Source organism: Heliangelus exortis, chromosome 1 (genome assembly GCF_036169615.1).
Source record: "Heliangelus exortis chromosome 1, bHelExo1.hap1, whole genome shotgun sequence".
In the NCBI taxonomy this organism is placed as follows: domain Eukaryota; kingdom Metazoa; phylum Chordata; class Aves; order Apodiformes; family Trochilidae; genus Heliangelus; species Heliangelus exortis.
The window spans coordinates 87,991,346-88,015,657 of record NC_092422.1 but is presented as its reverse complement, the minus strand read 5'-3'; the positions used below and the strand labels follow the sequence as shown (position 1 = coordinate 88,015,657).

The following is a 24,312-nucleotide window of genomic DNA, read 5'->3' as shown; positions in this document are numbered from 1 at the left end:
CCAATGAAGCTTTGCTGAATGAAAAAAAAAAAAAAAAAAAAGGTGACAGATCAATAGGCAATTTTTTTCCTGATATCAAATATAATAATATTCAGCGATGGAAATCTTAAAAATATTAAAGACATAGTGGGAAGTGAAATTACTGAAGCGGGGTAGAGTAACAGTAGTGCTATTTGATGTTGGCACTAAATCAAGCACAGTGAAGTTTGATGAATCCTTGAAGTATTGACAATATATTTTACTTCCAGTTGAAATAGACCATTACTATTTGGGTTTTTTCAGCGACTCTACCCCTTCAGAGCAGAAGATGCATAAAATGCATGGTCTAGGGAGCCTCCTGCTTTCAGTGCTCATGACTTTTTGTAAATGGGTTTAGATTTGTTTCTTTTTATAAGCACAGCAATGACGTATAGATAGGGTGTCAGATTTCTTCCAAGTTTGTCATGGCTGAGGGGGATGTTTCTGTCTTATTCTGTAGCTGGGGATCTTTATGAATCTCTGATTAATAATAACAGTGTTTCCATATAGGAAATGCATCCAGCAAAATAATCTCCAGTTATGATACTAGGTACATGTTTTATGTCTCACAGCTGTGGTAAAGGTGACCTTCAGGGAAAAAACAAACAAAAACCAAAACAATACAAACAAACAAACAAACCAGCAAATATCCCCCAGCCTTTTGCATTTGCTGTCAGCTTTCTGCTCCAGAAGTGAATGGGAAGTAATCTTTCATATTTTTTAATGCTGGGCACATGATCAGGCAGAGTCTTTGGGCAGTTTTTCTTTCTCATTCAGCCTTGTCTCTCCGACCTTGGTTTTCACAAAATCTGACTTCATGTGACAATCTCTGACAGCACAGGGTGATCACTAAGTAATCAGGTCTTGGTGACAGGGAAGTGACTGGCACAAGGTGGCTGTAATAAACCCATGAAACCTCCTGCTCTGCCTGCCTACGAGAGCACTGGTTCTCCATCTCAGGGGCATTGTGAAGAGGAGCTGGAAAGGATGCTACCACTGCTGTTGGCTCTGCCTTTGGCATCAGGGCCTTCTGTCCCTGTGTCAGTAAGGTAGAGGCACAGAGAGGTATGACTCCTTTCCAGCTGTCACAGCACATAGCTCAGTGAATCAAGTTGTGGTGCCATTGATTTCAGTTTTCATTAGTAAGCTGGGCAGCAAAATGCAGTGGCTGGGGAGTGGGTAGACAGTGCATTTGGCTTCATCTTTTGGTCTGACCTCTGGAGATAGGACAGGACAGGCAGCCCTGGACTGTAGTTCTTTCAGTTGCTATCCTGTGACTCTCCAGAGGTTGCCTGAAGCTCCCCCAGCAGCACCATTAAACCAGCAGCAAGCAGTATGGAATAAAGTAAGCTCCAGTGTTGACAACGTGAAGGTGGTTCTTAATGGGATGTGAAGGCACTAAAGAAAATTCAGACCCAAAGGGTAGCCAGGAGAGAAACAGAACTCAGTAAGTTATACCCACCCCAAAATGAGCTGCTAATCACTGGTGCTATTGTGAGGACTACAATAAATCAGTGTCTGCCCCGGCCGCCTGCATCTCATTATGCACAAACATGCAGATAGAGAATGTCAGCCTCAATAGAGATCTGTCATGTGAATGCTGCTGTGTCCGAGTGTGCTGGCACTTGCATGGTTAGCTGGCTTTGTATTTTCTTTTTTTTCCTTTCCCTTGTGTGGGGGGTATATATTTTTTCCTTTGGAAATGCTGATTTGCTCTGTACTGTAGGTAGTAAATTCGCCCTTCTCTTCAGTGACTTCTGAATTCTGTGATGATAACCATCGTATTTCAGATGTGGGAGTAAAATAGCTTTCATACCTGTCATATTTAGTGATTGCGGGTTTGTTTGGGTTTTTTTTCCAAGTCCCCCTTTGTGTATGGTGTCATGCATATTACAAGCTAGGCCAACACCTACAGGTATTTATACAGCTGATGTATAGTGTCCATTACTCAAGCATCACAGACTGCCTGGAAAGGCTAATTAATTTAAGCCTCGAAGCACCCCTTTGAGGCAACTTTTGTTGTTCCTGATAGATGAACATGTGGTAGCAGCTCTTTGTTTATTTTTAATATGATTTCTATCCCAGAGAGGACGGAAAAAATGAACAGTTCTTACTTTGTTAGGTAGTTGACAAAATGTTAGGCTTTTGATACCATTGAAATAAAAGTATGTAGCAAACCCGAGATTTTATTGCAAGCCATGCCTCAGAGATTCTTATTTTCTTTTAAAGCCTCAGCTCTTTGAGCCAGGTGAACTTGCAGGTGTCATTTTTTTAAATGTCTGTGTCTAGCTCGTGTGATCGCAAAATAAATTTTAATATATTGTCTTCTCTTAATCTAAAATCTGGGATGCAGTGAGGCGCTTGACTAAGGTCATGGGTTTGTTTCTTTTTAGTCTTAAATGCTTTGCATTATTAAGACTGGGAATATCAATGAGAAGTGCCTGTGCAAACTCAGAAGAGAATCCCTTGGATTACTAGTGGGTTTGTGTTTATGTTTTAACACCAGAGCTCCTCAGTCCTATACTATATTCATTAGGTAAAACAAAGATGACTCTTCTCCCTGCCCCTCCATGTGCAAACCAAGATGTTTTTGAACGTGGAGTCACACTTTTTTTGTTTATACTCAGTCTTACACTTATTAAAGAAGGATTTGGCAAATCCAGATGATTTATCCTCCTTTGTCTTTATTGTTCCTTCTGAGCTCAGCCCTGTTTCTTGACTTCCTTTATCAGCACTAAACTTGTTTCTCCTGTTGTTCTCTCATACCATTCCCATGTCCTTGCATTGCTTATCACGTCTTAAGGAGTGATGAGGATTATCAAAGTGGCTAACTCAAGCTGGCTTTAAATCACAGGCAACCCGGTCCTCATTTCTCACACTATAGGACAATTCTTATTTCCTCAATATTTTTTCTGAGGACCAGTTGTCCTCTGCTGTTTAGAGCATGATTTCACAATCATTTTAAGCCAGTCTGAGACTACACTATCACCAAAAGAAGCAGTCACCTGTTTCTAGTATCTGCTCCTACCATCTCTTTTCAGGTAGTTGTTTGATATGGCAGATTGGGTTTTTTTGTTGTTTTTTGTGTTTGGGTTTTTTTTTTAAGGTAACTGTAGGTGTAGAGCCTGATCTGCTTATTTGCATCACAGCCACAGGGGTATGAGTGTTTATGCCAAGAAGACATGGGAATCCTCTAGCCAAGAGCAGGAAAAAAGTATGACTGCTTTTGGTAGCAGTACAGTCTCTGACTGACTGAAATGATCATTTAATGACACTATATTTGATGTAGTTTCAAGGCCTCATTAGAAGAGGTGATCTTACATCTGGATTCTCTCTCCTGTGCTGTTACCTTCTGCTTTGTGCTAGCACAAGTTGTCGTGCAGTTGTGGTAAACCAGCCTGCTAAACCAGCCAAATGGGGAAAGGAGGTGTCTTGTTTTGTCCATGTGGTTTCGTTAGGCAATTTTTGGCCTAACTCATCCTCCCAATTAACCAAACAAGTGGCCCACTCTTAAGCCACCTTTGAGTCCAAGCTTTTCACAATTTTTATAAATCTGCCATTGTCCTATTTAAAGGCGGTGAAGGCTGTGGTAGGTTGCTGCTGGTGGGAATCAACTGGGAAATGTTCCTGTGCTTTCCAAGTCACGAGGCAGCTTTTTCTGCTTATTTCAGCTGAAACTCACACTCAGCTACTACCTAGAAACCTCATAAGCTCTAAAGCAAACAGTGCTTTAAACAGTGTGCCATTCAGTGTGTGACCCGGATGAGCCAGCGTACTGAGACACATGGGTTGGACCAAAAAGAAATTTGAGATGATTGTGAGTTCCTCTGCTGGGAGCATATGAGGTTGTCAGGTTTTTCCCTTTCCAGGAATGCAACTATTTTAATGTATTTCAAGGGCTGCAGCAGTTTATCTTTCTAAAAAATGACTGTATTATTTTTCTGGGCAACTTTCATTATAATTTTAAAACTAAAGGTATTTTAGGTAAAAACTTTAATTTTTTTATTTGTTTGTTTAGTTGGATATGAAAAACACTTCTCCTTTCTTCTGTTTCGGCAGTTAAATATTCTGGTTGACACTGGGAGCAGTAATTTTGCTGTAGCAGGTGTGCCTGATCCTGATGTCACCTCCTACTTCAATGCCGCGCTGTAAGTACCTGTTCTGCACATCGTGATGGGTTAGGGTATCTTTTAGATTCTGACACCTCCGTGCAAAAGAGGATGATAAAACAATTTGTGGGACTTCTGTCACATCCCCTGAGAGTGGGATGTTTGTTGCCTGGATAGGAAGGTTGGCCTTGCCTAATCCAAAGCCCTGCCTGACACATGAACAGTCCCGCTGAACTCTTAGCGCAGCACTCATTAGAGCTGGAGAAAAAAGAAGGCTACAGGGTAAACATTGTTTGCAAAATCACACTAATTTTAGCTGATTTCCAATCTGAGTAGCCTGGGAAGGAATTAAAAGTTTAAATATACTATCCCTTTGTTTAAAAAAAAAAAAAAGAAAAACCCAGTAATTCTGTCTGTTATTTGGCATTTTATCCGAAACCAAAATTAGTTAAACAAAAACTAGTTTGTTTAGATTCACCAAGGGCCTCAAATCACATAGGGATCTGGACAGACCCTGCTGAATCTGGTTGCTTGTAAGATACAACCTGGTGGTTTTGGTGCTTCATGTGTACTAAATTTGCTGTGTTTAGCATGTGCTGACATTAGTCACAGCCAAGCACAGCTTTGTCTGTCTGAATCACTCTCCCTCCTTTCCTCTTTACTTTACACCCTTCTTTAGTCTCAATTATTTCAGATAAATTTCTCCCAAACACAGTGTCTATCTTTAGTTGAAGCATATGGATAAAAATACTTAGAGGAATAGGAGGCTGGAGGGTATCACTATTCTCATTACCTTTTTATGCATTTTAACATGGGGGTTTGCACTTATTTTCCAGAAAGATGCACTGGTAACAGGGGGAAAGCTGATGTTTCCATGCCGCTTACTAAAATCCTCAAATAGGCCTTTCCTCACATAGTCAGATGTTAATGGAGAAATTTCACATCTAACTGATATGACACAGGTTTGAAAAGTCCAGAATTTGCACTTGAAACCTGCTTCTGCACTACTGCAGTTTTACATGCCAGATATCCCTTTCTATAGGTAATGGCTAGAGGAAACTTAGTTGCAAATAAATAAGCAGAAGCCTTCCTTCTCCCTCTTCTCTTAAAGTGATGTTGTTTTGTATGGAAGGGCAAGGCCTTTCTCATAAGAACCATAAATCATGTGTTCTGAGGTAGACTGTGAAATCACTTGAAGGTTACAGTCTCTTATCAGTGTTCTCAGTGTACACTGCATTTTGAGAGCTTTAAAATAAAGTTAATAATGAAACCTTGAAGTTTAGGTTCTGAAGAGTTAAGAGTGTTTTGTAAAATAATTCAAACTCAACTCATGGTAGTCCAGAGAGATTGCAACAACAGTTTCTGATTTGGGCTGGATTGATGGAGTAGGTGCAGTATGCTCAGAATAAAGCGTATCCATTAGGATGCTTGAACCTGGCCACACTTGCTTCTTCCATATTAAAGACTTAAAGTACATTTAATTAAATGTCATTTTAGGGGTGTCCTGGTGCCACTGAAATCGGTGAGACATTTCAAAAATTACATTTGCAAGAATCCTCTGCAGGTCACCTAGTACATAGCCCAAATGAGGCAGGGCTGTCAGATCAGCCGTGGCTGGGTCCAGCCAAGTCCTGCTAAGGTTTAAGGGTGGAGAATCCATGCTTTCTTTGGGAAACATATTTCAGTACTGTGCCACACTCTCCTGTGGAGAAATTATTTTCTAATTTTCAACCTGAAGCTCACATGGTGTTATCGTCTGGCACTGCAGAGAAAGGTTTGAATGTGTTATCTTTGTAACTTTCTGTCAAGTCGTTTTAAGCTGCTGTGGTATCTCCCTTTAGCCTCTTGTCTGCAAAATTAAAGCCCTGCTCCTCTCAGCTTCTCATCACAGGTCTGGTGTTCATGATCCTTGACTGATGCCAGTCCCTCTTCCCTTTCTCCAAATTCCTGGGCTCTCACAGCCGGTCATGGTCTATTCCAGGTGTGGTTTCAGTAGTGCTGACCAGAGGGTGAGAGACTTCCTTGGCCTTCCAAATGTGGCCTAATGTAGAATTTGATGTATGCACAGGGCAAGGATGGTGTTGGCTCTTACTCAGCCTTGTGTCCACCATCACCTCAAATCCTTTTGAGTCCTTTTCAGGTGCTTCCTAGTCCGTCGTGATGCCTGGAACTGTCTTCTCTCAGCTACAAAAGTTTGTGCTTCTCCTTGTTGAGGAGGTTTCTGCCATGAGGTTTCTGTAGGCTCTGTCTTCCTATTTTTCAAGGTTTCTCTGGATTCAAGCTCTGCCATTCAGCATGTCAACTACTCTGTTTAATGAAATGTCCTGTTCAAATCTGATAAGGGTGCAGTCTGTCCATCATGTACCTTCTTGAAGATGTTAAACGATTTTGCTTTCACTCATGCTTGTCATGAGCCTGATGTTGAGCCCTTTGGGCCCAGTGGCCTAGCCCATCTTCAACACACACAGTGATCTGTTTCTTCAGCCCCACATTATCAGCTTCTGAATAGGAATGCTGTGGGAGATGGTGTCAAAAGCCTGACTGAAGTCTAGAGGTGCTGCAGCCACTGCTTTCTCATCTGCATAGCCACTCATCTTGTAGAAGGCAGAGAGAGTGTGGTTGGTTACGTATGAGATGCCTGCCTGTAAAATCCCTTGTTGATGTCCATGATTACCTTCTTGTCCTTCATGTGCTTGGTAACAAATTCCAGGAGGATGGTGTCTGATACTTTTTCTGGCCTGAGGTGAAATTCGGTGGTCCGTAGTTCCTTGGACCCTTCTGCTCATCTCCTTTTGAAACAGGACTTAATGATAGCCTTTTCCCATTAGTCAGGCTAGCTTCCTTGGTTCTCATGATTTTACATAGATGGTAGACATGGACCTTGATATCACATCAGCCAGATCTGTAAAATTACCCAAGTAACCTCTTTCCATGTGTAAATGAGACAAGTGACCTATGTGGACCTTTGTTCCACACTATGTGGAACACTTCAACACTAGATAAAGAGGTTTCCTCTTATCTGGTAATCATTCCTGCAGTCTCCCCCTATATCGTCAAGAAGTGCTTCCATATCAAAGTCATAAACTGCAAATTGAAGATGAGAGGAAAGGAGGATTAGTAATTTGTTAAGTTAATGGGACTGAGTTATAGACGTGTGCCTATTAGAATATTAATATTGTGCTGGAGAAAAATAATGATGGGTCTGAATTTCCTGATTGCTATGCTCTTAGTTTAATTTTATTCAAATGATCAAAATCTGAGATTAAATGCATGATTGTTTTTTGACTGAAAGTGAGGAGGGTGCATGGGAAAGGCATTACCTTTTTTTTCAAAGGATCCAGAGGGTATGTTGTTCAGGAAGAGTCCTCCTTTAGCAATTTTACAGCTGGCACGTTAAATGAAGCTGCATGTCATGCAATTTGTGTCATAAAATTCTGTTATTTCATTACCTGGGTCTTCCTGTACAAAATGAATAGAACTGTTATCATGAACTCTTTTACAAGTTGGGCTTTTGAGTGGTTCTGACAAATCTTTGCTGCGAAAAGTTCCAAGTTTGCTGTGATGCCCATGCTGTATAAATAACCATGGTGTAGAAGGTTTTAGGAAATGGCCTAATTTGTTCCAAACTGACAAGAAATCACAGCGTGTGTTTCTCATGCTGCTCAAAATACCAAGTAGGTTTTGTTGAGAATGTTACTTATAATAAAACAGGTGTATAAAGGGATTTTTACACTTGAAACTAGATCGTCAGTGATGGCTCTGTAACAGTATATGAAAGAGTAACGTACTCAGAGCTGCCAATATTCAGCAACACTAATCAGTTTTATTTCAGTGAGAGTTCTCCTGCCTCACCACATGAAAATTCAAGAGCAAACTGCTCTAGAGTTGAGGTAATACATTAAGGTACCGGCAAGCAAAAGTGAGCTGATGCTTTGTGGTATGATTCTCAAAGTTTGGTCATGTACACTGTACAGTTTATGCTTTGAGATAACCCTGCAAAATAGATAGGACTTCCTGGCTAAAAAACAGTCATTTCTGGTGTGGAATAGGTGTTTTTTTTCTTAAAGTTGTTGGCCCTGAATCACTTACCTTGTGCCATCCATCACTAGAGATCAAATCTTCTGTTCAGATTTTTTTGCCCATTGCTGTTTTCCATCCCTTCTTTGCTGTTGCTGTGTGTGGAGGCATTGAGTTAGTGCTTAAGAAAAAGTGAATGAGTAAGCAGGAAAATCTGAAGTCCTGATTTGCTGCAGAGTAGCAAGAAAGCATAGAGTTAATATGGTATTGCATGTGTTTGGTGAGGTCAGTGGTAAGCACGGCTTTCTGTGTAGTGAATTTGCTGTTGCCATGTTGAGCTTCCTTCAAATGAAGCATGACATAAGAAACAATATTTTTGCTGTGCTCTGTTCTGTGCTAAATTCTAGTTAAAATGAAAAATTATTTTTTTTAATGTTTTTGTTACGTCTTCTAAACAGAATTCTTCTTCTTTTTCTGGCCATGTGTAACTTGGCATTTGCTGTCCTGGTCTTGAAGGAACTTTTTTCTTTCCTCCTCCAAGTCACTGAGTCATTTGTTTAAAATATCCCAGTCCACTTAGTTCCTGATAGATAGACCAAATGCAGGTTTAGAAAACATGTGCCTTACTGCTGATACTCACAGTAATATTCCAATTTACCCAAAATGGATTTTTTAATAATATTAATGAGGTGTTAGTCTACAGCAGCTCAATTAGCTTGGCATTTCAATTTAAGATTTGAATGCAGAAGTTTTTAATTTCCTAGAGCCACTTAATACATTCCATCTCCAGTTAGAGGGTATTGCTCCTTTTCTAATAGACCAGTCTGAGTCAAGGACATGTTGCACTGGTTGCACTTATATTTAGTTTATATTAAAAAAAAAAAAAAAAAGACACACATTATGAAAATTTGAATCACTGATGGCTTCGGGATAAAAAAGGGCCTTGAGATTTGTTTTTTTTATTACTGCGTTTTACTGCTTTTACAATCCATCCCCTGTCTTCTTTGAGATTATGTGATTGACTTTGCAGACTTCACTGTTTTTCCTCTTTGGGAAAAATTGAGATTGAATATATCCTGTCATCTGGCATTGTAAATGAAAAACTCACACATAAGTATATCTCTTCCTTATACAGGTCAAGTACATACAAATCTCAAGGGATTGCTGTCACGGTTAAGTACAGTCAAGGGAGCTGGACTGGAGTGCTGGGTACTGATGTCATTACTATCCCAAAAGGAATAGATGGCAGCTACACCATCAACATTGCTACCATTCTTGAATCGGATAATTTCTTCTTACCAGGGGTTAAATGGCATGGGATACTTGGTCTTGCCTACAATGCCTTAGCCAAGGTAAATTATCCTTTCCCCAGCTATTGTTTTATGTAATGAATAGAAATTTGACTCTTAAAATAAAGTGAGCAGATGATCTATAAGAATTAGGCTACTCCCTTCCAACCACTCTTTTCTGTGGATCCTTTGTATTTGTTTCAGAAAGAATAAACTGGGATGTGATTGTACCATAATCTCATGTGAGGATTTTGGCTTTTCTGGTGATGAAGGCTCCAGTTCTGGTTACTCTGGAATTAATAAGCTTTTACAGAGTTTGTAGTACCAAAGCATGGGAGTAAAAGCTTCTGGTATGAATTTAGAGGGTGTTTATTAGGGCTCTGATGATGTCCCTCAAGTCTTCTCAGTGGGCTGATGAACTTTGCAAAGCCCTTGGCAATTAATCCTAAGACATTCTCCATTTATCAAGTAAAAGTTTGGCATATAAAAGTAAAAGAGGGCATATATGGATAATTTCAGAACAAGTATTAGCTACAGTGTTTTCATTAACATAGAACTGAGCACAGCCTGTTCTTGAGAAGGTAGGAAAGTCAGGTGGGAGTTTAAATTAAAACCTAAAATTTATACTCTAAAATTTATAACCGTATACTCTAAAACTGAAAATGTGATTGGAATACTACATAGTCGTAGTTTTCAACCTGCACTGAAATTCACGAACTCAGGTATATCCTGTTAGAACAAAATTATTAGATCCTCCCTGCCAACTCTGGAATAAAAATGCTTTATTCAAGAGTTGTGTGATCGTTGTGTTGCCTTCTGCTTGTATTTGCTGTCATACACTGTCAGCAGACAGAGAAGAGCTGCTTCTCAAACTCTGGTTTGGGCAAATACTGTATTCTGGGCACTTATTTCTCCCTTCTTCCAAAGACTTCAGTGTCATCAGCTTGTGAGGCTGCTCTGTGTTCTGTGTAGTAAGAGCACTTTGCACCTTGCAAGCTCACCGAGGTCTGTGCATGTCAGGGGAGGTACCTGCACAGAAATCTCAATTACAATGAAATTGCAGAACTTTGATAAAGGCACAGACAAGCATGACATGCAGTGTAGGAAAGAACCTGTTGCCCAGTAATCAGCTGAAGTGAGTGTGCTTGGATGTGAAGTTATATAAAAGAAAAAAGAGGGAATTAGGGTCACTGAATTCAGATTTTGTAACAATTAAACCATGATTAAAAACTGACAAACCTCACTTTAAAATTCTGCTTTTTCATTGCGGAAAGTTGGGAAGGCTAAGATACATTTGACTGTTCTAATAACCCAAAGCCTTTTTCAAGCATAAAGCATCAGTGAGAGTTTCTGTCTGAAATTGAAATAAGTATTTGAGTTTGAAAATTGGTGTTGAAAAATGCTCTTAGGCTTTAGGTATTTAAATGACAGTGGTCAAGAGAAAAAATGTTTTTAAAAACAATAGAAACAGAGAAATGATAGATGCTGGGGTTTTATTGGCTTGTTATATCTAGAATTTTCATCACCTTGTTGTCAGAAATTCAATTTACTTGTGAAAAGTGGTCTTGTTTGAATGATGTGCTCCTATCTGCAAAGAAACTTTTTAATGAATACTTTTGCAATTCTGTTTTTTTGTTCTGTTTTTGAACACCTTCAAGCCATCAAGTTCTGTGGAGACGTTCTTTGATTCTCTTGTGAGACAAGCAAAGATCCCCAACGTTTTCTCCTTGCAAATGTGTGGTGCTGGACTGCCTGTTTCTGGAAGTGGTACCAACGGAGGTAGTCTTGTGGGTATCTGTCAATCTGAGAGGGAAGATGTATCTTTGTTAATCTCACTCCCTCTTTTCTATGACTTTCCTAATTCTTCCAAATTTAGTGTTTAAACATACTAAATGGATCATAATTCTCAAGAGTCTATTTTTATTCACCATTCTTTTTTACTCTCTCAATTTTGAGTAAACGTCTGCATTTAAAGTTTAATTTTAGTTAAGAAAAACATGAATGTTGCAGTGGTTCCTCAGGGCAGATTCTCACTTACTCAGCTGCTAAGCTTGTTCAAAATTGCCAAAATGCTATAGTAATTTTTTTTACCTATTATGTGAAAAGGGGGAGAGGAACCGAGCCTCTTTCCAATTTTTTAATTTTTTTTTAGGCAACATACCAATAATCTGGTATATGTAATATGAATACCAGATCTTCCCCTTTCGGTTACTCTTGGAAGTCTTTGCATCAGTTTTAGTGGGACCAAGAATTGGTCTTTATTTAGGATCATGAGTTTGAATGACTGCCCTGAATTATGATAAAATAAGCATATCAGCACAGAAGTTGATCACAAAACATTATTTGGCTGTAAATTCACAAACTGCAAATGTTAGCACGCTTAAGATAGACGAAGCCCAAGAGAGAACTCACTTATGTGAGCTCAGCTCAAAATTTGATGGTACAGAATGCTCCCAGTCAGCTTCAACATTAGTCTTCATGGAAGGTAATAGTGATAGCAGTGATGGGGTGGTCATATTCCATTTTGGATGTGTGTAAGAAAAATTAAATATTCTTAAGCAGTAGCAAGACTTTTCTTATCTAATAAAGTGCAATACTCTAACCCACTTTTATACGTTGCCTAGATTAAATCTCTGAAGATACTGTTTTGATTTTAAGCAGTGGAGCTTTCATAAGAGAATCAGTGGGAGCTTGTAGATGAAGATGCTGGTAATTTGCCTTAATATGGGAATTCTCTCTGACTGAAGCACCATCTATTTGATGTCTAGATGTTTCATACTGCTTTATTATTGACCAAGAACTTGTCAAGAAAATCTTTACAAATTATGCCAAAAGAAAAATTTTTTATGCCCTGTGTATAATAATTAAAAATTCCCCCTTTTTCCTATGCTTGCCCCAAAACAGATGAGTTTTTTGAGTGTGTGAATTCCTTTCTCCTTTCCCTTAGGTTCTGGGTGGAATTGAACCAAGTCTGTACACGGGTGATATTTGGTACACACCACTCAAAGAGGAGTGGTACTACCAGGTTGAAATTCTCAAACTGGAGGTTGGAGGACAGAACCTTGAATTGGACTGCAGAGAGGTATTTGTAGCAATGTGTTTCTGTGTATATAAAACACAAGTTTGGTTAAGAAAACCATCTAATTGATCGGTTTTGTCTTTGCAAGCAGATGTGTACTGCAGTTTCCTCTAAGAATTTAGACTTGAGAAAAATGAATGAGCCATGTGAAAAGGAGTGTGTACCTCAAGCATATTAAAATTGCTTCAAAGGGAACATCACAGTCATAGGGAGTATTCTCAGTAAATTAGGGACTAAGCTAAAATTGTTAAGTGAGCAGTCAGTCCACTGTAATAAGGCTGCTGTAGCTTGGAAAGGCTCAGCTTCTTGACTAGTTTCAGTTGTAATGAAGATGTCTAAAGACTGACAGTGCATTGATGCAAGGAGGAACACTTTAAACAACTACAGTTTATTGTTTTCTGACATGTAGTAAAATCAAACCAAAGGGTTTAAGGCAATTCTGGTCAAACATAGAAAAAGGAAGATTTTGGACTGGCATAGAAAAAGGAAGATTTTAGTGATGTCTAAATTCACTGTTGCAATGGGCAGGTGTCATCCTGGGATGCTTCTCAAAGCATTTCATCCTGTTCCACAGAGAAATTCTTACTGATGCTTGTTGCTTTTCAAGATTTGATTTTATTTCTATAGTTTTCATGCCCTGTTTTCATTAGACATTTTAATTTTATCTTATACTTGTTCTCTTAGTTGGAAATCATTAAGACATGGTAATTCTAAAGTTTTTATAGTTTGTACAAATGAAGAGGAATTAATTATTAAAACCTTGCATGTGCATAAATTTTACCTTTTCATACAAAATATGGAAATCACGTTGGTGTGTAAAATATTTTACATTAGTCATACCATCTTTCAACTTAATAAGCAAAACAAGGTCTATTTAAATGCCTCTCTCTTACACTGTTAGGAATGCAAAGCTGCTGGTCCTCCAACAGAAATGTTTGTGTTTGCTGTTCTTTCTGGCCTTACAAAAGGCAATGTGTTTTTGAAGAGGAGCCCTTGTATAAATAGTATAGTAGATGCTGTTTCCAGAAAACAAATCGCTTAAAAACCTTGCAGTGTTACAAAAGTTTCCTGTTATTGTGGCTCTTTTCCAAGCCAGGGCTTCTTTTCACGTGGTACATATTAGCATGATATGAGAGTTGGTGTTACAGAAGGCATCGTTCCTTTCTTGATCAAAGGAGATCTTCCTGCAAAAATTTAGAGGAAGAAGGGTAAATGAGAGCCAGTATGATTAACGTTTGGCTAGTTAGGAGCTTGCAGATGATGCATAATTCATTGTAGAGGTTGATAAACTGTGTGCCCTCTCCTCTTAGTTGTTTTCTAGGAAATGGAACATTTTTTTGAACCATAACCAGAGACTACTCCTTTCCTTGCAAGGAAAAAGCAATCCCCTGGCTTCAGTGCTGGGAATCTGTCCAGTGTTACCCTGCAGCTGTGGCCTTGAGCCTGGCAGACCAGGGCTGAGAGAAATCCTGAGCTGCCAGCAGTGCAGATATTAACAGTGCAGTGTTAGATATTAACCAGGAAGACTAAGAAGGCAGAAGTTACTGACCACTGCAATTACACTGCACACAGCATGAGAATCCAGATGTTTTTTTCCCTGCCTGATTGATCCTGCTGCTCCAGACATTTGGCATGGTTTTATCCTTGTCATCGACCCTCTTGGCTGTGCCTCCTGCCTATTTTTTTCCCCAAGAGTGGCTTTCCAGGATGCTGGCTATTGTGTATTTGTGATAAGAACCTGTTAAAACTGAGTCCACAATGCCTTGGTGTTTCTTTCCACTCTTTAGAAGTATTTCTGAGTGTCTGAGAAACGGTTTCCTGTTTGCTTTCCTTTCAGCTCTGCTTGGCAGCTTATAGCATGTCTTTTTTCAAAAGAAAAAAAACCTAAGAGTTAACTATTTTACTTTTTGATGAGTTTTGTTTTTATCACTGTGCTAGAGATATCTCATGTCACTTGATAACATCAAAACCAATGTATTTTAAATTCACTTGCTGTTTGGCCTCTTCCTAAAAGTTTTGCTGCGCATTATCTTGTGTCCTATGATTATGCCATAAACATGTCACTGTTCAGTTATATTGATCCCGCTGCCTAAACTGGCAAGAAATGTAGTTTGTGGAAACAGCTGCCACTGCTACTTGCCTTTTGTTTTTCTTTCCCACAATTAATCTTAATTTTCAAGGACTTTATGAAAAAAATATTTAAGAATGCTTATTCTTTGTTCACTGTATCTGAAGTTTGCCAAAATCTCTTCATCTGAGTGTTGGGGTTTTAATAATGAAAAGAAATGTTCAATTAGGTTTTTTTAGCGCAGTTTTTGAGTCAGCAAGAATGAAAATTCAGGTTTCTTTGTGCTTGTTTTTGCCTGTGTTTTAGTGATTTTCAGCAGTCAAGGTGGTGGCATTTGGCATTTATTCTCTTGAGCCACTACCAACCATGACATGTAATGAGGCCTAATGTTCCCTGGCTACTTTTAAATTAGATACACCAGTCATTAGAAGTAGGCTATTGTACTGTGTTTAAACTCAGTTTTCATCTGTGTTTAAACTCAGTTTTCCTGAGTCGTTTTCACAACAGGAGAGACCTTGATCCAGAGCTTGGACATATATGTAAGCTACATCAGTGTGCTTAGCATCTCTCTGTACTGACCATGAGAGTGCCTTAACACAAAGCATTTTGGAGGTAAAGTGGATTAGCTCACACTTCTGAGAGGGGCTGGGCTTCGCTTCTTTCCACAGGGGTGTAGCCATTTGCACCAGCACTGGTGACACAGTAATTTCCTGAGTGGTGCAGATAAACTCACTCTTGGATCTAGTCTAACCTTATCTTGTTTTGCTCTCAGATTTCATTTGAATTAAAGCTGTCAGAGCAAGCTACAGACAAGTATGACAAGCAGGTTGGAAAAGATCTATCAAAAACTAACAGTTTTCTTACTGTTATGAAACAGTGGAGTAAGCATTACATTAACTACAGTGTGTAACTTCTCTCCTTTTTCCCCCCTCACTAGTATAATGCTGATAAAGCAATAGTAGACAGTGGGACTACTCTTCTCCGTCTGCCCCAGAAAGTCTTCACTGCTGTTGTGCAAGCAATAGCTCGCACATCCCTGGTAAGCTAATGCCTTTAAATCTGCTTGAAATGTTAAATTCCTCTTAAATGATCACATGATTTTTGAATGGAGTGTCATCTTTGCTGTGTCTCTTGTAAGTCACAGGGGAGCAGAATCTTTCCTGGTCTGCTGCTGTTAAAAGTGAGAATGTATTGATAATCTGTGATGGGAATAGAAAAGGGACAGGAAGAGGTGAAAAGGGAAAGGGAGGACGTAAAAGGGGGGTCACAGTACAGGCAAGAAATGCATGTATGGAAATGCATCAGAAATAGTGCAGAGATGGAAGATTTTGTTCTAAGCATTTCAGAAATATGCACATAATCCTTTTTGCTCTGATTCAGAGTACTAACAAATTAAAAATCAGTCGTTCAAAACCAAGTGTTTATAAAGTAGAAGAACGTGCTATGGCAAGCAGTTCCTTTCCAAGTATAATGCTTATTACTGTATAGAATGGAAGCTATTCACTAGGATTATTCATATCAATAAAGCTGCATTTGACCTTCATTATTGAATTATTTATATTTAAAAGCTTCTCTGGAAGTAGGGTGGGCTTTAGAAGTAGGGCATGAGGATGGTGGATTTCTCTGAGTTAAGAGTAACTGAATCAGCATTTTATGGCTAAATTCATAAATTTTTGTTGGATACAACGAACAGTGCCAAGAAGATTAAAGATGATGAATAAATCCTATGTATTTCAATGTGAACAATTGTAATATTTTTGTCATGGATTCACAATCAGAGAGCCATAGTCATTGCAAATCACAGGAAATACAGTAACGGGGCAATTGGCCAGATGCCCAAAAGACAGAGTTTTTACCTGTATTCTGATAATTCAAGATTGAGATCCTTTTCCTGTCTGATTTGAGAGCAGAGATCTGGCATGAAGTGTTCTTCCCTGCCTGCAGGTGTCCAGTATCTGAAATAAATGCACCAGTTATCTTCTGTAGCTCAGCTTCCCTGATTGAAAAGTTTTACTCTTTGCAAAGCACTTAAGTATCGACTGGAACAGTTTCAGTTGATGTGGGGGAAGTGAAAGAAGTCTACCCAAGAACTCTTGCAGTGGCCCCTTGTCTCCTGTGAAGTGCGTCACAGCAGTCCAAACTCCTCTCTGCTGTTGGTCAGAAAGACATTAGAATTTGGGCCTTCCACATGACGAGTAAATAGTCAGACAATTGATCTATAAAGGATTAGAGGAGAACCACTTGCTCCCTCCGCTTTATGCATTTTTAATAGGAAGAGCAAATCCCATTAACTAACTTCTATTTTAGGGTTTGTTTCCAATCTCAAGGACCTTCTTGCTGTACCCTTTTCCCTCCACACACACCAAAAGCTTCTTATACAGCTCTAAACAAAGGAGATAGGCTATTAAATAGGAAAGTGGTTACAAGATGTAAGGACCAGATTCCAGCCATGTAGGAGAGATGTCAGGAAATTAGTATTTTCAGCAATTGTACCGTGGCAGCACAACCACAGTTCTAGAGCTCTGTGCTTTTGGCAGGCTGTTTATCACTGAAACATGAAATCATCTGCTGTTGCCAGGCATACTCTGACCAGAGGTGAAACAGGTTAACAAGTTCCTGCTCCTAGCAGCTTTTTAGGAGCTTCCCAGCAAGATGTCATTGCCCCAGGAGGTATACTGGGATAACTGCATGGGAAGCATTCTTTTTTTCTGCTCAATTAAAAAAAAGGACTGTGAGCTTTATGATCTTTAGTGGTGGTGATTGTTTTTCAGATGTTACTTACTTGGACTGAAGTCTTTTAGGGAGCAGTTGTAGGTGCTGCTGGATGTTGGCAGTCTGAATGGTGGTGGTTTTGGCAGATGAACAGAGGGGTGGCAGCTACTGCACTCAGCTGAAGTCAGAACAGCAAGTCTACTCACAGCATTAATATAATGCTAAGTTAATAAATTGAAGTTGATGGGGGGGCACAAATAAACCCAAAATCTTTATTTTAATGTTTATTTTAAAATCCTCCCTAATGCATCTTCCCAGAAGTAAAGCAAAGAAATCCAGTATGGTAGGCAGTCTTTCTGGGAAGTGAAAAGTAGGCACTTAAAATAGAGAACTTCATAGACTTGGTCTGTCTAGTCTAGGTGCTATCTTGCAGTTTTTCTCAGATCACAAGTTCTGCCTTCCAAGAGAAAATGGAAAGGGAGGAGAGCTATGTTTTTCAGCAGCTCTGGACTGGGACATAGCTGTGAAGGGCAGTGTTCTGTCCTGTGCCAGGAGCTATATACTTCAGCATGCAGTCAGAGTTAAGGGCAAAAGCAGTCTGTTTGTGTTGGTAAGCCTCATTCTGTGCTTACATGAGTCTATGCTTGTTGGCCCTGGAACAGAGATGAACACCAGGAAGTATTAAGTCTCTCTGCAGCCCTAACAAATACTTCATTGGCAGGTGTGTGGGTGTGTGTGAATATTTGTCACCCGTGAAATGCCATATAACTAATGTATGAGCTAACTAATCGATATCACAGATAAATACCAAGGAGGAGAGTAGAGAGACTGGATTCCATCTTTTTCCTTCTCCCAGATGGGAGGTTTTGAATGTGCAGCATCAGAACAGGATACTGCCTTGGATGTTGCTTCACATAAGAGCCAGTGCAAAGCACTGCACGCAAATAAGGAAGGGTTTTCCTCCGATCAGGTAGCAGATCAGCTTTGTGTGCTCAATGTTAGACAAGAATCAACATTAGGCAAGATATTTGTCTTAGGCAAACAAGCTATGTAAGAGTTTGCTTTTTGCTTAGCTAATGCTATGGATGTATTAAGAAATACTTTTAACCTTTTTTTCAAGAGCATGCCAAGTTGTACTGTGGTGGGAGGCAGGGCAGTGAAAGAGGCAGAGGGGTTTCTTTCCACTAATTCTAGTAGATCTTGACTTCCTTATGTACCAGGAGATTTTGGCTTAAACCTTGACTTTGAAACCCTAAAATTCACAGGACCACCTTGATTGGAAAAGACCTTTAAGATCATTGAGACCAACTCTTAACCTAACACTGCCAAGTCCACCACTAAACCATGTCCCCAAGCACCACATCTATACATCTTTTAAATACCTCCAGGGACAGTGACTCCACCACTGCCCTGGACAGCCTATTCCAATGCCTGATAACCCTTTCTGTGAAGAAGTTCTTCCTAACATCCAATCTAAACCTTCCCTGGTGCAACTTGAGGCCAGCTTGAGGTTGAGTAAGTTCTTATTCTTGGGGATGAATAAGAAGCTGTAGGTATGTAAGGAAGATTTGTGTGGTCTATATTCTGGTTTCTGTTTTGTTAAAAAAACGTCTGCTGCTTCAAAATGTTAGCATTTGGTTAGGGCTGCTCAGAGAAGTGGTAGGTAGGTAGGTAGGTAGGTAGGTAGGTAGGTAGGTAGGTAGGTAGGTAGGTAGTAAAAGGCTGTGGAGTCTTTTCCTTGTTGGAGTTGTGCTTCCTTAGGGAGGTCATATCTGTTTCTTGCAGAAGCTGAAGTAGTAAGACACAGGTGGGGACTGAAGGGAGAGCTAAATTTGCTTTTGCCTCTTCCCCCTTCTCCCAGGTCATGGTGGGTTATGATGCACATAAATTTGTGTGTAGGGTTTTTGCTTTGATCCCTTAAGAAAAAGTTGTCAGACTTGTATTCATGCTTGAATTTTTCCGTGGGAATGGAAGAAACGTTGAATAGTGGTAGTCACCATTCACAAGAATCAATAAAAATATACATAATTCACATGTTTTTTTGGTGGGGTTTTTTGCTTGTTTTTTTGTTTATTTGCTTGTTTTTGTTTGTTTTATTAGATACAAGAATTCTCTTCTGGTTTCTGGACTGGTTCACAGCTTGCATGCTGGGATAAAACTGAAAAACCCTGGTCCCTATTTCCCAAACTCTCCATTTACCTGAGGGATGAAAACTCCAGCAGGTCGTTTCGGATCTCTATCCTACCACAGGTCTCAACTTTCTTCGTTTATTCAGTTTTGCATTTATTATTACTGTTACAAAGCACATGCTATCTCTCTTGTAAGTCACAGGGGAGCAGACTTAAAAAAAAAAATTTTTAGAAGTAATAGGGAACTGGCTTATTTCATGCAAGGGAAATATTTTGAAATGACATTTTTTAAATCAAATTTTAAAAGGGGAAAATAAAAAACTTCTCAGACCTAAAACAAACAAACAAAAAGTTTCCCTCTGAGTGCAATCTATGTAGTTGGGAATGACTTTTTTTTAATTTTCAGGAAAAAAAGCTAGGTTTTAGTTTTCACAAGCTTTAGCCACATTCAATGTCAATACAGAATGTCTCTGCTTATTTTGATCTTCTCGTTTTGGAAAGCGAATTGATTTGTTTTTTGTTGCATTCTGAGTTGTGGCACTTTTCCTGAGTATGACAGTCTTGGCAATAAGCCCATGTGATCTCTTGACCACTTTCTGTAACTTGGTCGCTTTATCTTTCATTAATATTCCATCCCAGCTTTTAGAATATAATGTGCCAATTTTTTTTTTCCTCTCTGCCTCCCCTCCACCCACCCCCAGCATGGGTTGCAATGCAAACCAGTTAGTATCCTCTAATATTAGTAATACAGTGTTTTACCTTAGGGGATGGTCAGGAGCAAAAGTGAGAATGAACCTTTTAGGCACGTTTTAACGTGAAATGCAGCAAAACCTTATGATAAGCTTTTTCTCTATTGATCATGTAGCTTGGCAATCTTTCATCTTCCCTGAGGAGCCAAGGGGTAAAATGTGACTTGAATGTATGAATTTAGAGCCTTGAAGCTGACACTGAATGCTTTCTGAATCAATTCCATCCTGATAATTTTAAAATAATGAAATTATTCTCTAATTTGAGTTCATAGCCCAGATTCTTTCTCAGCTATCTCCTTCCCTTATGGAAAGTACAATTAAAAGTGACTCTCATGAATTCACTGTTGACCTTCACATAGTGACTGACTGTGCTCAGATTTAAGCTTAGAATCCAAGAGTTATGTAAGCTTTGACAATTTTAAATCATGTACTGTAACCTGTTTGTCCCTATTCATTCTCTATTTCCAGTTGAGTTTGAGGGCTTAAATATAAAAATCAAAGGGTGTGAACTTCTTAGTACTGCATGGTGTTGCTTCTTATACTCTGGCTTTTTTGTTTGTTTGTTTGTTGATTTGGTTTTTTTAATAGCTTTATATTCAGCCCATCCTTGGAATAGGAGAGAATTTACAGTGCTACCGATTTGGCATCTCTTCCTCCACAAATGCTCTGGTTATTGGTGCTACAGTCATGGAAGGCTTCTATGTAATATTTGACAGAGCCCAGAAGAGAGTGGGTTTTGCAGTGAGTCCATGTGCAGGTAAGAGAAATACTATTCAGGGGTTGGTGAGTGAGGAAACTGCTCTCAGAGAAACACCTTTGCCACTTGTCTGATGAGGAAGTGCGTGGCTGCTCGTGAAGTGCGAGGGGTGTATTTTTGAGGAATCCCAGGCTATTCAGATTTTGAGGGAAAAGAAAAAAAAAAAAAAAAGAAAGAAAGAAAAGGCTGTATTGTGTTCAACAGTCTTCTGATGTGGAGTAAATCAGCCTCAGCTTTGTGTATCTTCCTGCATTATTCCCTCTGAGAGATCTTCTCTCTGAGACATCTGTCTGTGTGTATGGTTTGAGCAACAGTTACTTGAGACTTTTCCCTGTTTTTAATGTAGCTTCATTTCTCTCTAGTTCCTGTTCTAATTTGCAGATAAGTGCAACTTCAACTAACTTTCACAATGTGCACTGAATTACCTTACTCACCCTTTTAATGTAAATTGTGCCTTTTAAGCCTCTTAGAAATGCTCAAAGAAAGAGCTAAGATGAAAATAGAACTCAAATTAAGACTTGTGGTGTTTGTGTTGGTTCTAAACAAATAGATTTCTCAGTGTAAGTAGAATACAATGCTGATTAACTTGCTTGCTTTTTCATGATTTCTCATAGCTCATCATGGGTAGCTAAAAACAAAACTTTTGGGATTTCCTGCTGTTGCTGATGAGACATTGCTTTGGCACTGCAAGAACATACAAGTGAGAGAAGAGGGAAAAGACAAAACAACCATATGCAAGTCTCTGTCACAAACAGAAGTAGTCCATGAAAACACCATATCATCTGAAGTTTGCATGGGAAAAGAACTAGTACTGAAGGTCCTAGTTGAATCCCCACTATTTATATTAGAGAGGATAAGGGCATCAAGTACTTAAATGCTTAATGCAACCAGGTAATTGAGGGAGAGAGATACTATCTATCTGCTTTTTTTTTTTTTTTTTTTTTTTTTGATCATTTCACTCTTAATGGGTGCAAAATTGTCAGCTTTGAGCTTACTAGAAAAGAAAATCTGGGTATTGATGTGGGTTGCTTAATGAAAACCTCCATAGCCTGCCACACAGTGATGAAAAACACATTTTGAACGCACCTGGAAGGAGAATGTAACTAGGCAAGTAGTGCAGACCAGGTTTTCCTGCCTTTCCTTGTGCTTCCTGACTGTGATTTTAGCAAATGTAGAGCTGCCTCCTGTCCCTGCCACGCTGCAGCCATTCATGGAGAAAGGAGAGAGCATTTTGACAGAACATATTGACCAACATGTGGTCAGCAGGGTACACAAGCCAGCTGGTGCTCTTAAGAACTAGTTTGACAGCATGTCTTTGTTGAGAAATAGAGTCAGGGAGGCCTAAGAACACCTTCATGTTAGTATGGCTACGTAGAAGCATAGAGTTTGGCCACTTCATGTAGTTCTGACAGCCTCGTCTGGAGAGGAAGAACTGAGTTTGCTGAATAGTTACTAAATTTGAATTTACATGAGCTTGGACACATGACGATACCCAGTTGGTGCTAGAAGGAATTTCCTCTTTGTTTCTTTGTCTGTGATTCTTGGGTATGTCTAACCTAGCATCATGGGATCTTAGCTTCTTGAGAAATCAGATGACACAAACCACCGGCTGGGACAAGATATGCTGATTTATCAGACTCCACTCACGAGGGGCAGATGACATTTGCTGGATGTGCCATTTGTTTTGAATTCACTTCTTCACAGCTTGTGGTTTCCACATTTAACACTGCTTTCATCAGAAAACCATAACTGCAAGTGGTTAGCAGTCAGTGCAGTGTGAGAGATTAAGCTATCTAACTGGCTTCCTGTGGAGGCCAGCCATGTCCTCCATAGCAACTATATTAATGCAATTTATTTGGAGCTTTTTAGTCTGTTCATGGGCATAAATTAACTCGTATGACTGGTGGCATAAATATTCAGAAACAGAAAAATGTGAAGATCATTTGGTGTGGCTTTGCAATGGCCTATGCTTTCTTGTTTACAATGGAGGATTAACACTAAATTTAAGCTATTTTTTATATGTTAACTAGGCATGTGCTGAATACAACATCAGTGGGAACAGGACTAAAAGTCTTACCTTCATCAAACTCCGAAGTTTCTATTGGGAATTAGCTAGAAATGAGAGCTGACTTGTTCCACAATACACCTTACAGCATTTTCATTCTCCAGGATGTACCAAGAGTGATAAGAGTTAGAAAGAAGGCCTCAGGAAGCTATTCCATTGTAGCAGGAAAAGAAAATTTGCTTTTTCTTCAGTACATGAAACCCTTGAAGACTTACTCTGCCTGTTACTCATTTCACATTGTTTCAAGCTTCCTGTTGCTAGTTTCTGGGATAACCTACTGTTCACAGGATGTCTAGGAAAGATTTTGGATCAATTACGTTCTTGAGACAAGATGTTCAGGTCAGCTGGTTGGTATTAGTGAAGCAACCCAGTGGTTCCTCAGCACCAAGCAGAATTATACCCCTCGTATTTTTATAGTAAGTGAGAAGATCATAGGAAGAAGACTTGGGTATTTTTTAGGGAATAAAGCAATATAATCATAAATTACTTCTACACTACACTGAGACAGAATGCGCCCTAATTTATGGGCACTAAACTCAGGAGGATGAATGGCATTATGCTTCAGTCCAGAAGGACCTTGGTAATCTGGAGGACTGAGCAGCAAAGATTTTAAGAGTTTCAGTGAACAAAAATGCAAAGTTCTGCACCTGGAGCAGAAAACCACCTTGCAAGGGTACAGTTTGGGAAGGGATTGTCTGAATCACAGTTTGGTAGAAAAAGAACAGGAGATTATGGTGGGGCCCAAGTTGAATACAAGCCAAGGGCAGTGCAAGTGAAACAAGATAATGAAACGCAATGTCCACCAGCTAAACTTAGGAAGGTTCAAGTTGGACATGAAGAATTTCTTCTTCACCAAGAGGGTGGTACAGCACTGAACTATAGGTGACTTCCAGGGGCCCCATCCAAGCAGCACTTTACTATTTTATATCTTTAATCTAATTTTGGGTTTTCTTTCTTTCCGAACCACCCAGGATGCTGAGTGAGAAAGTGTTTGAGTTCTGCTCAAATACTACAAAATAGCTTTTTCCAGAGGTGCCATTTTTGTTCTGAAACCATCAATGATTAAGAAAATCCCACTTACTCAAGGTCAAAAACTTGTTGTAGGTAGCTACGACCCTATGTTCTAATAAAAATATACAAAAATATCCTAGTTCATCAATTTGGGACATGCTAAGTGTGTGTGTGTCTCTTAGCTGAAGTGCTTGTTTGAACAATTAATGCAAATTTCCCCTCTTTTGATTTCCTCTCAGTTTTTCTGGGGGTGGAATAGGGTGAGGAAAAACTTTTCTTTTTGGAGGGAAGAAAGCAGAGGCTGTGCTG

General features: G+C 39.4%; 1 protein-coding gene across 2 annotated transcripts in view; it reads left to right on the top strand.

Annotated features, from left to right (window-relative positions):
• BACE2 (beta-secretase 2) overlaps nt 1-24,312 on the top strand; it is a 48,706-nt gene that overhangs the window by 19,951 nt on the left and 4,443 nt on the right. Inside the window, exons 2-8 of one of the 2 annotated variants that reach the window (XM_071752782.1) lie at nt 4,078-4,166; nt 9,280-9,496; nt 11,092-11,220; nt 12,381-12,515; nt 15,518-15,619; nt 19,393-19,542; nt 20,759-20,927. In XM_071752782.1, coding sequence (XP_071608883.1) covers nt 4,078-4,166; nt 9,280-9,496; nt 11,092-11,220; nt 12,381-12,515; nt 15,518-15,619; nt 19,393-19,542; nt 20,759-20,927 — 991 coding nt within the window. The remainder of the gene's footprint in view (nt 1-4,077; nt 4,167-9,279; nt 9,497-11,091; nt 11,221-12,380; nt 12,516-15,517; nt 15,620-19,392; nt 19,543-20,758; nt 20,928-24,312) is intronic. The other variant, XM_071752790.1, reaches the window with a different exon arrangement.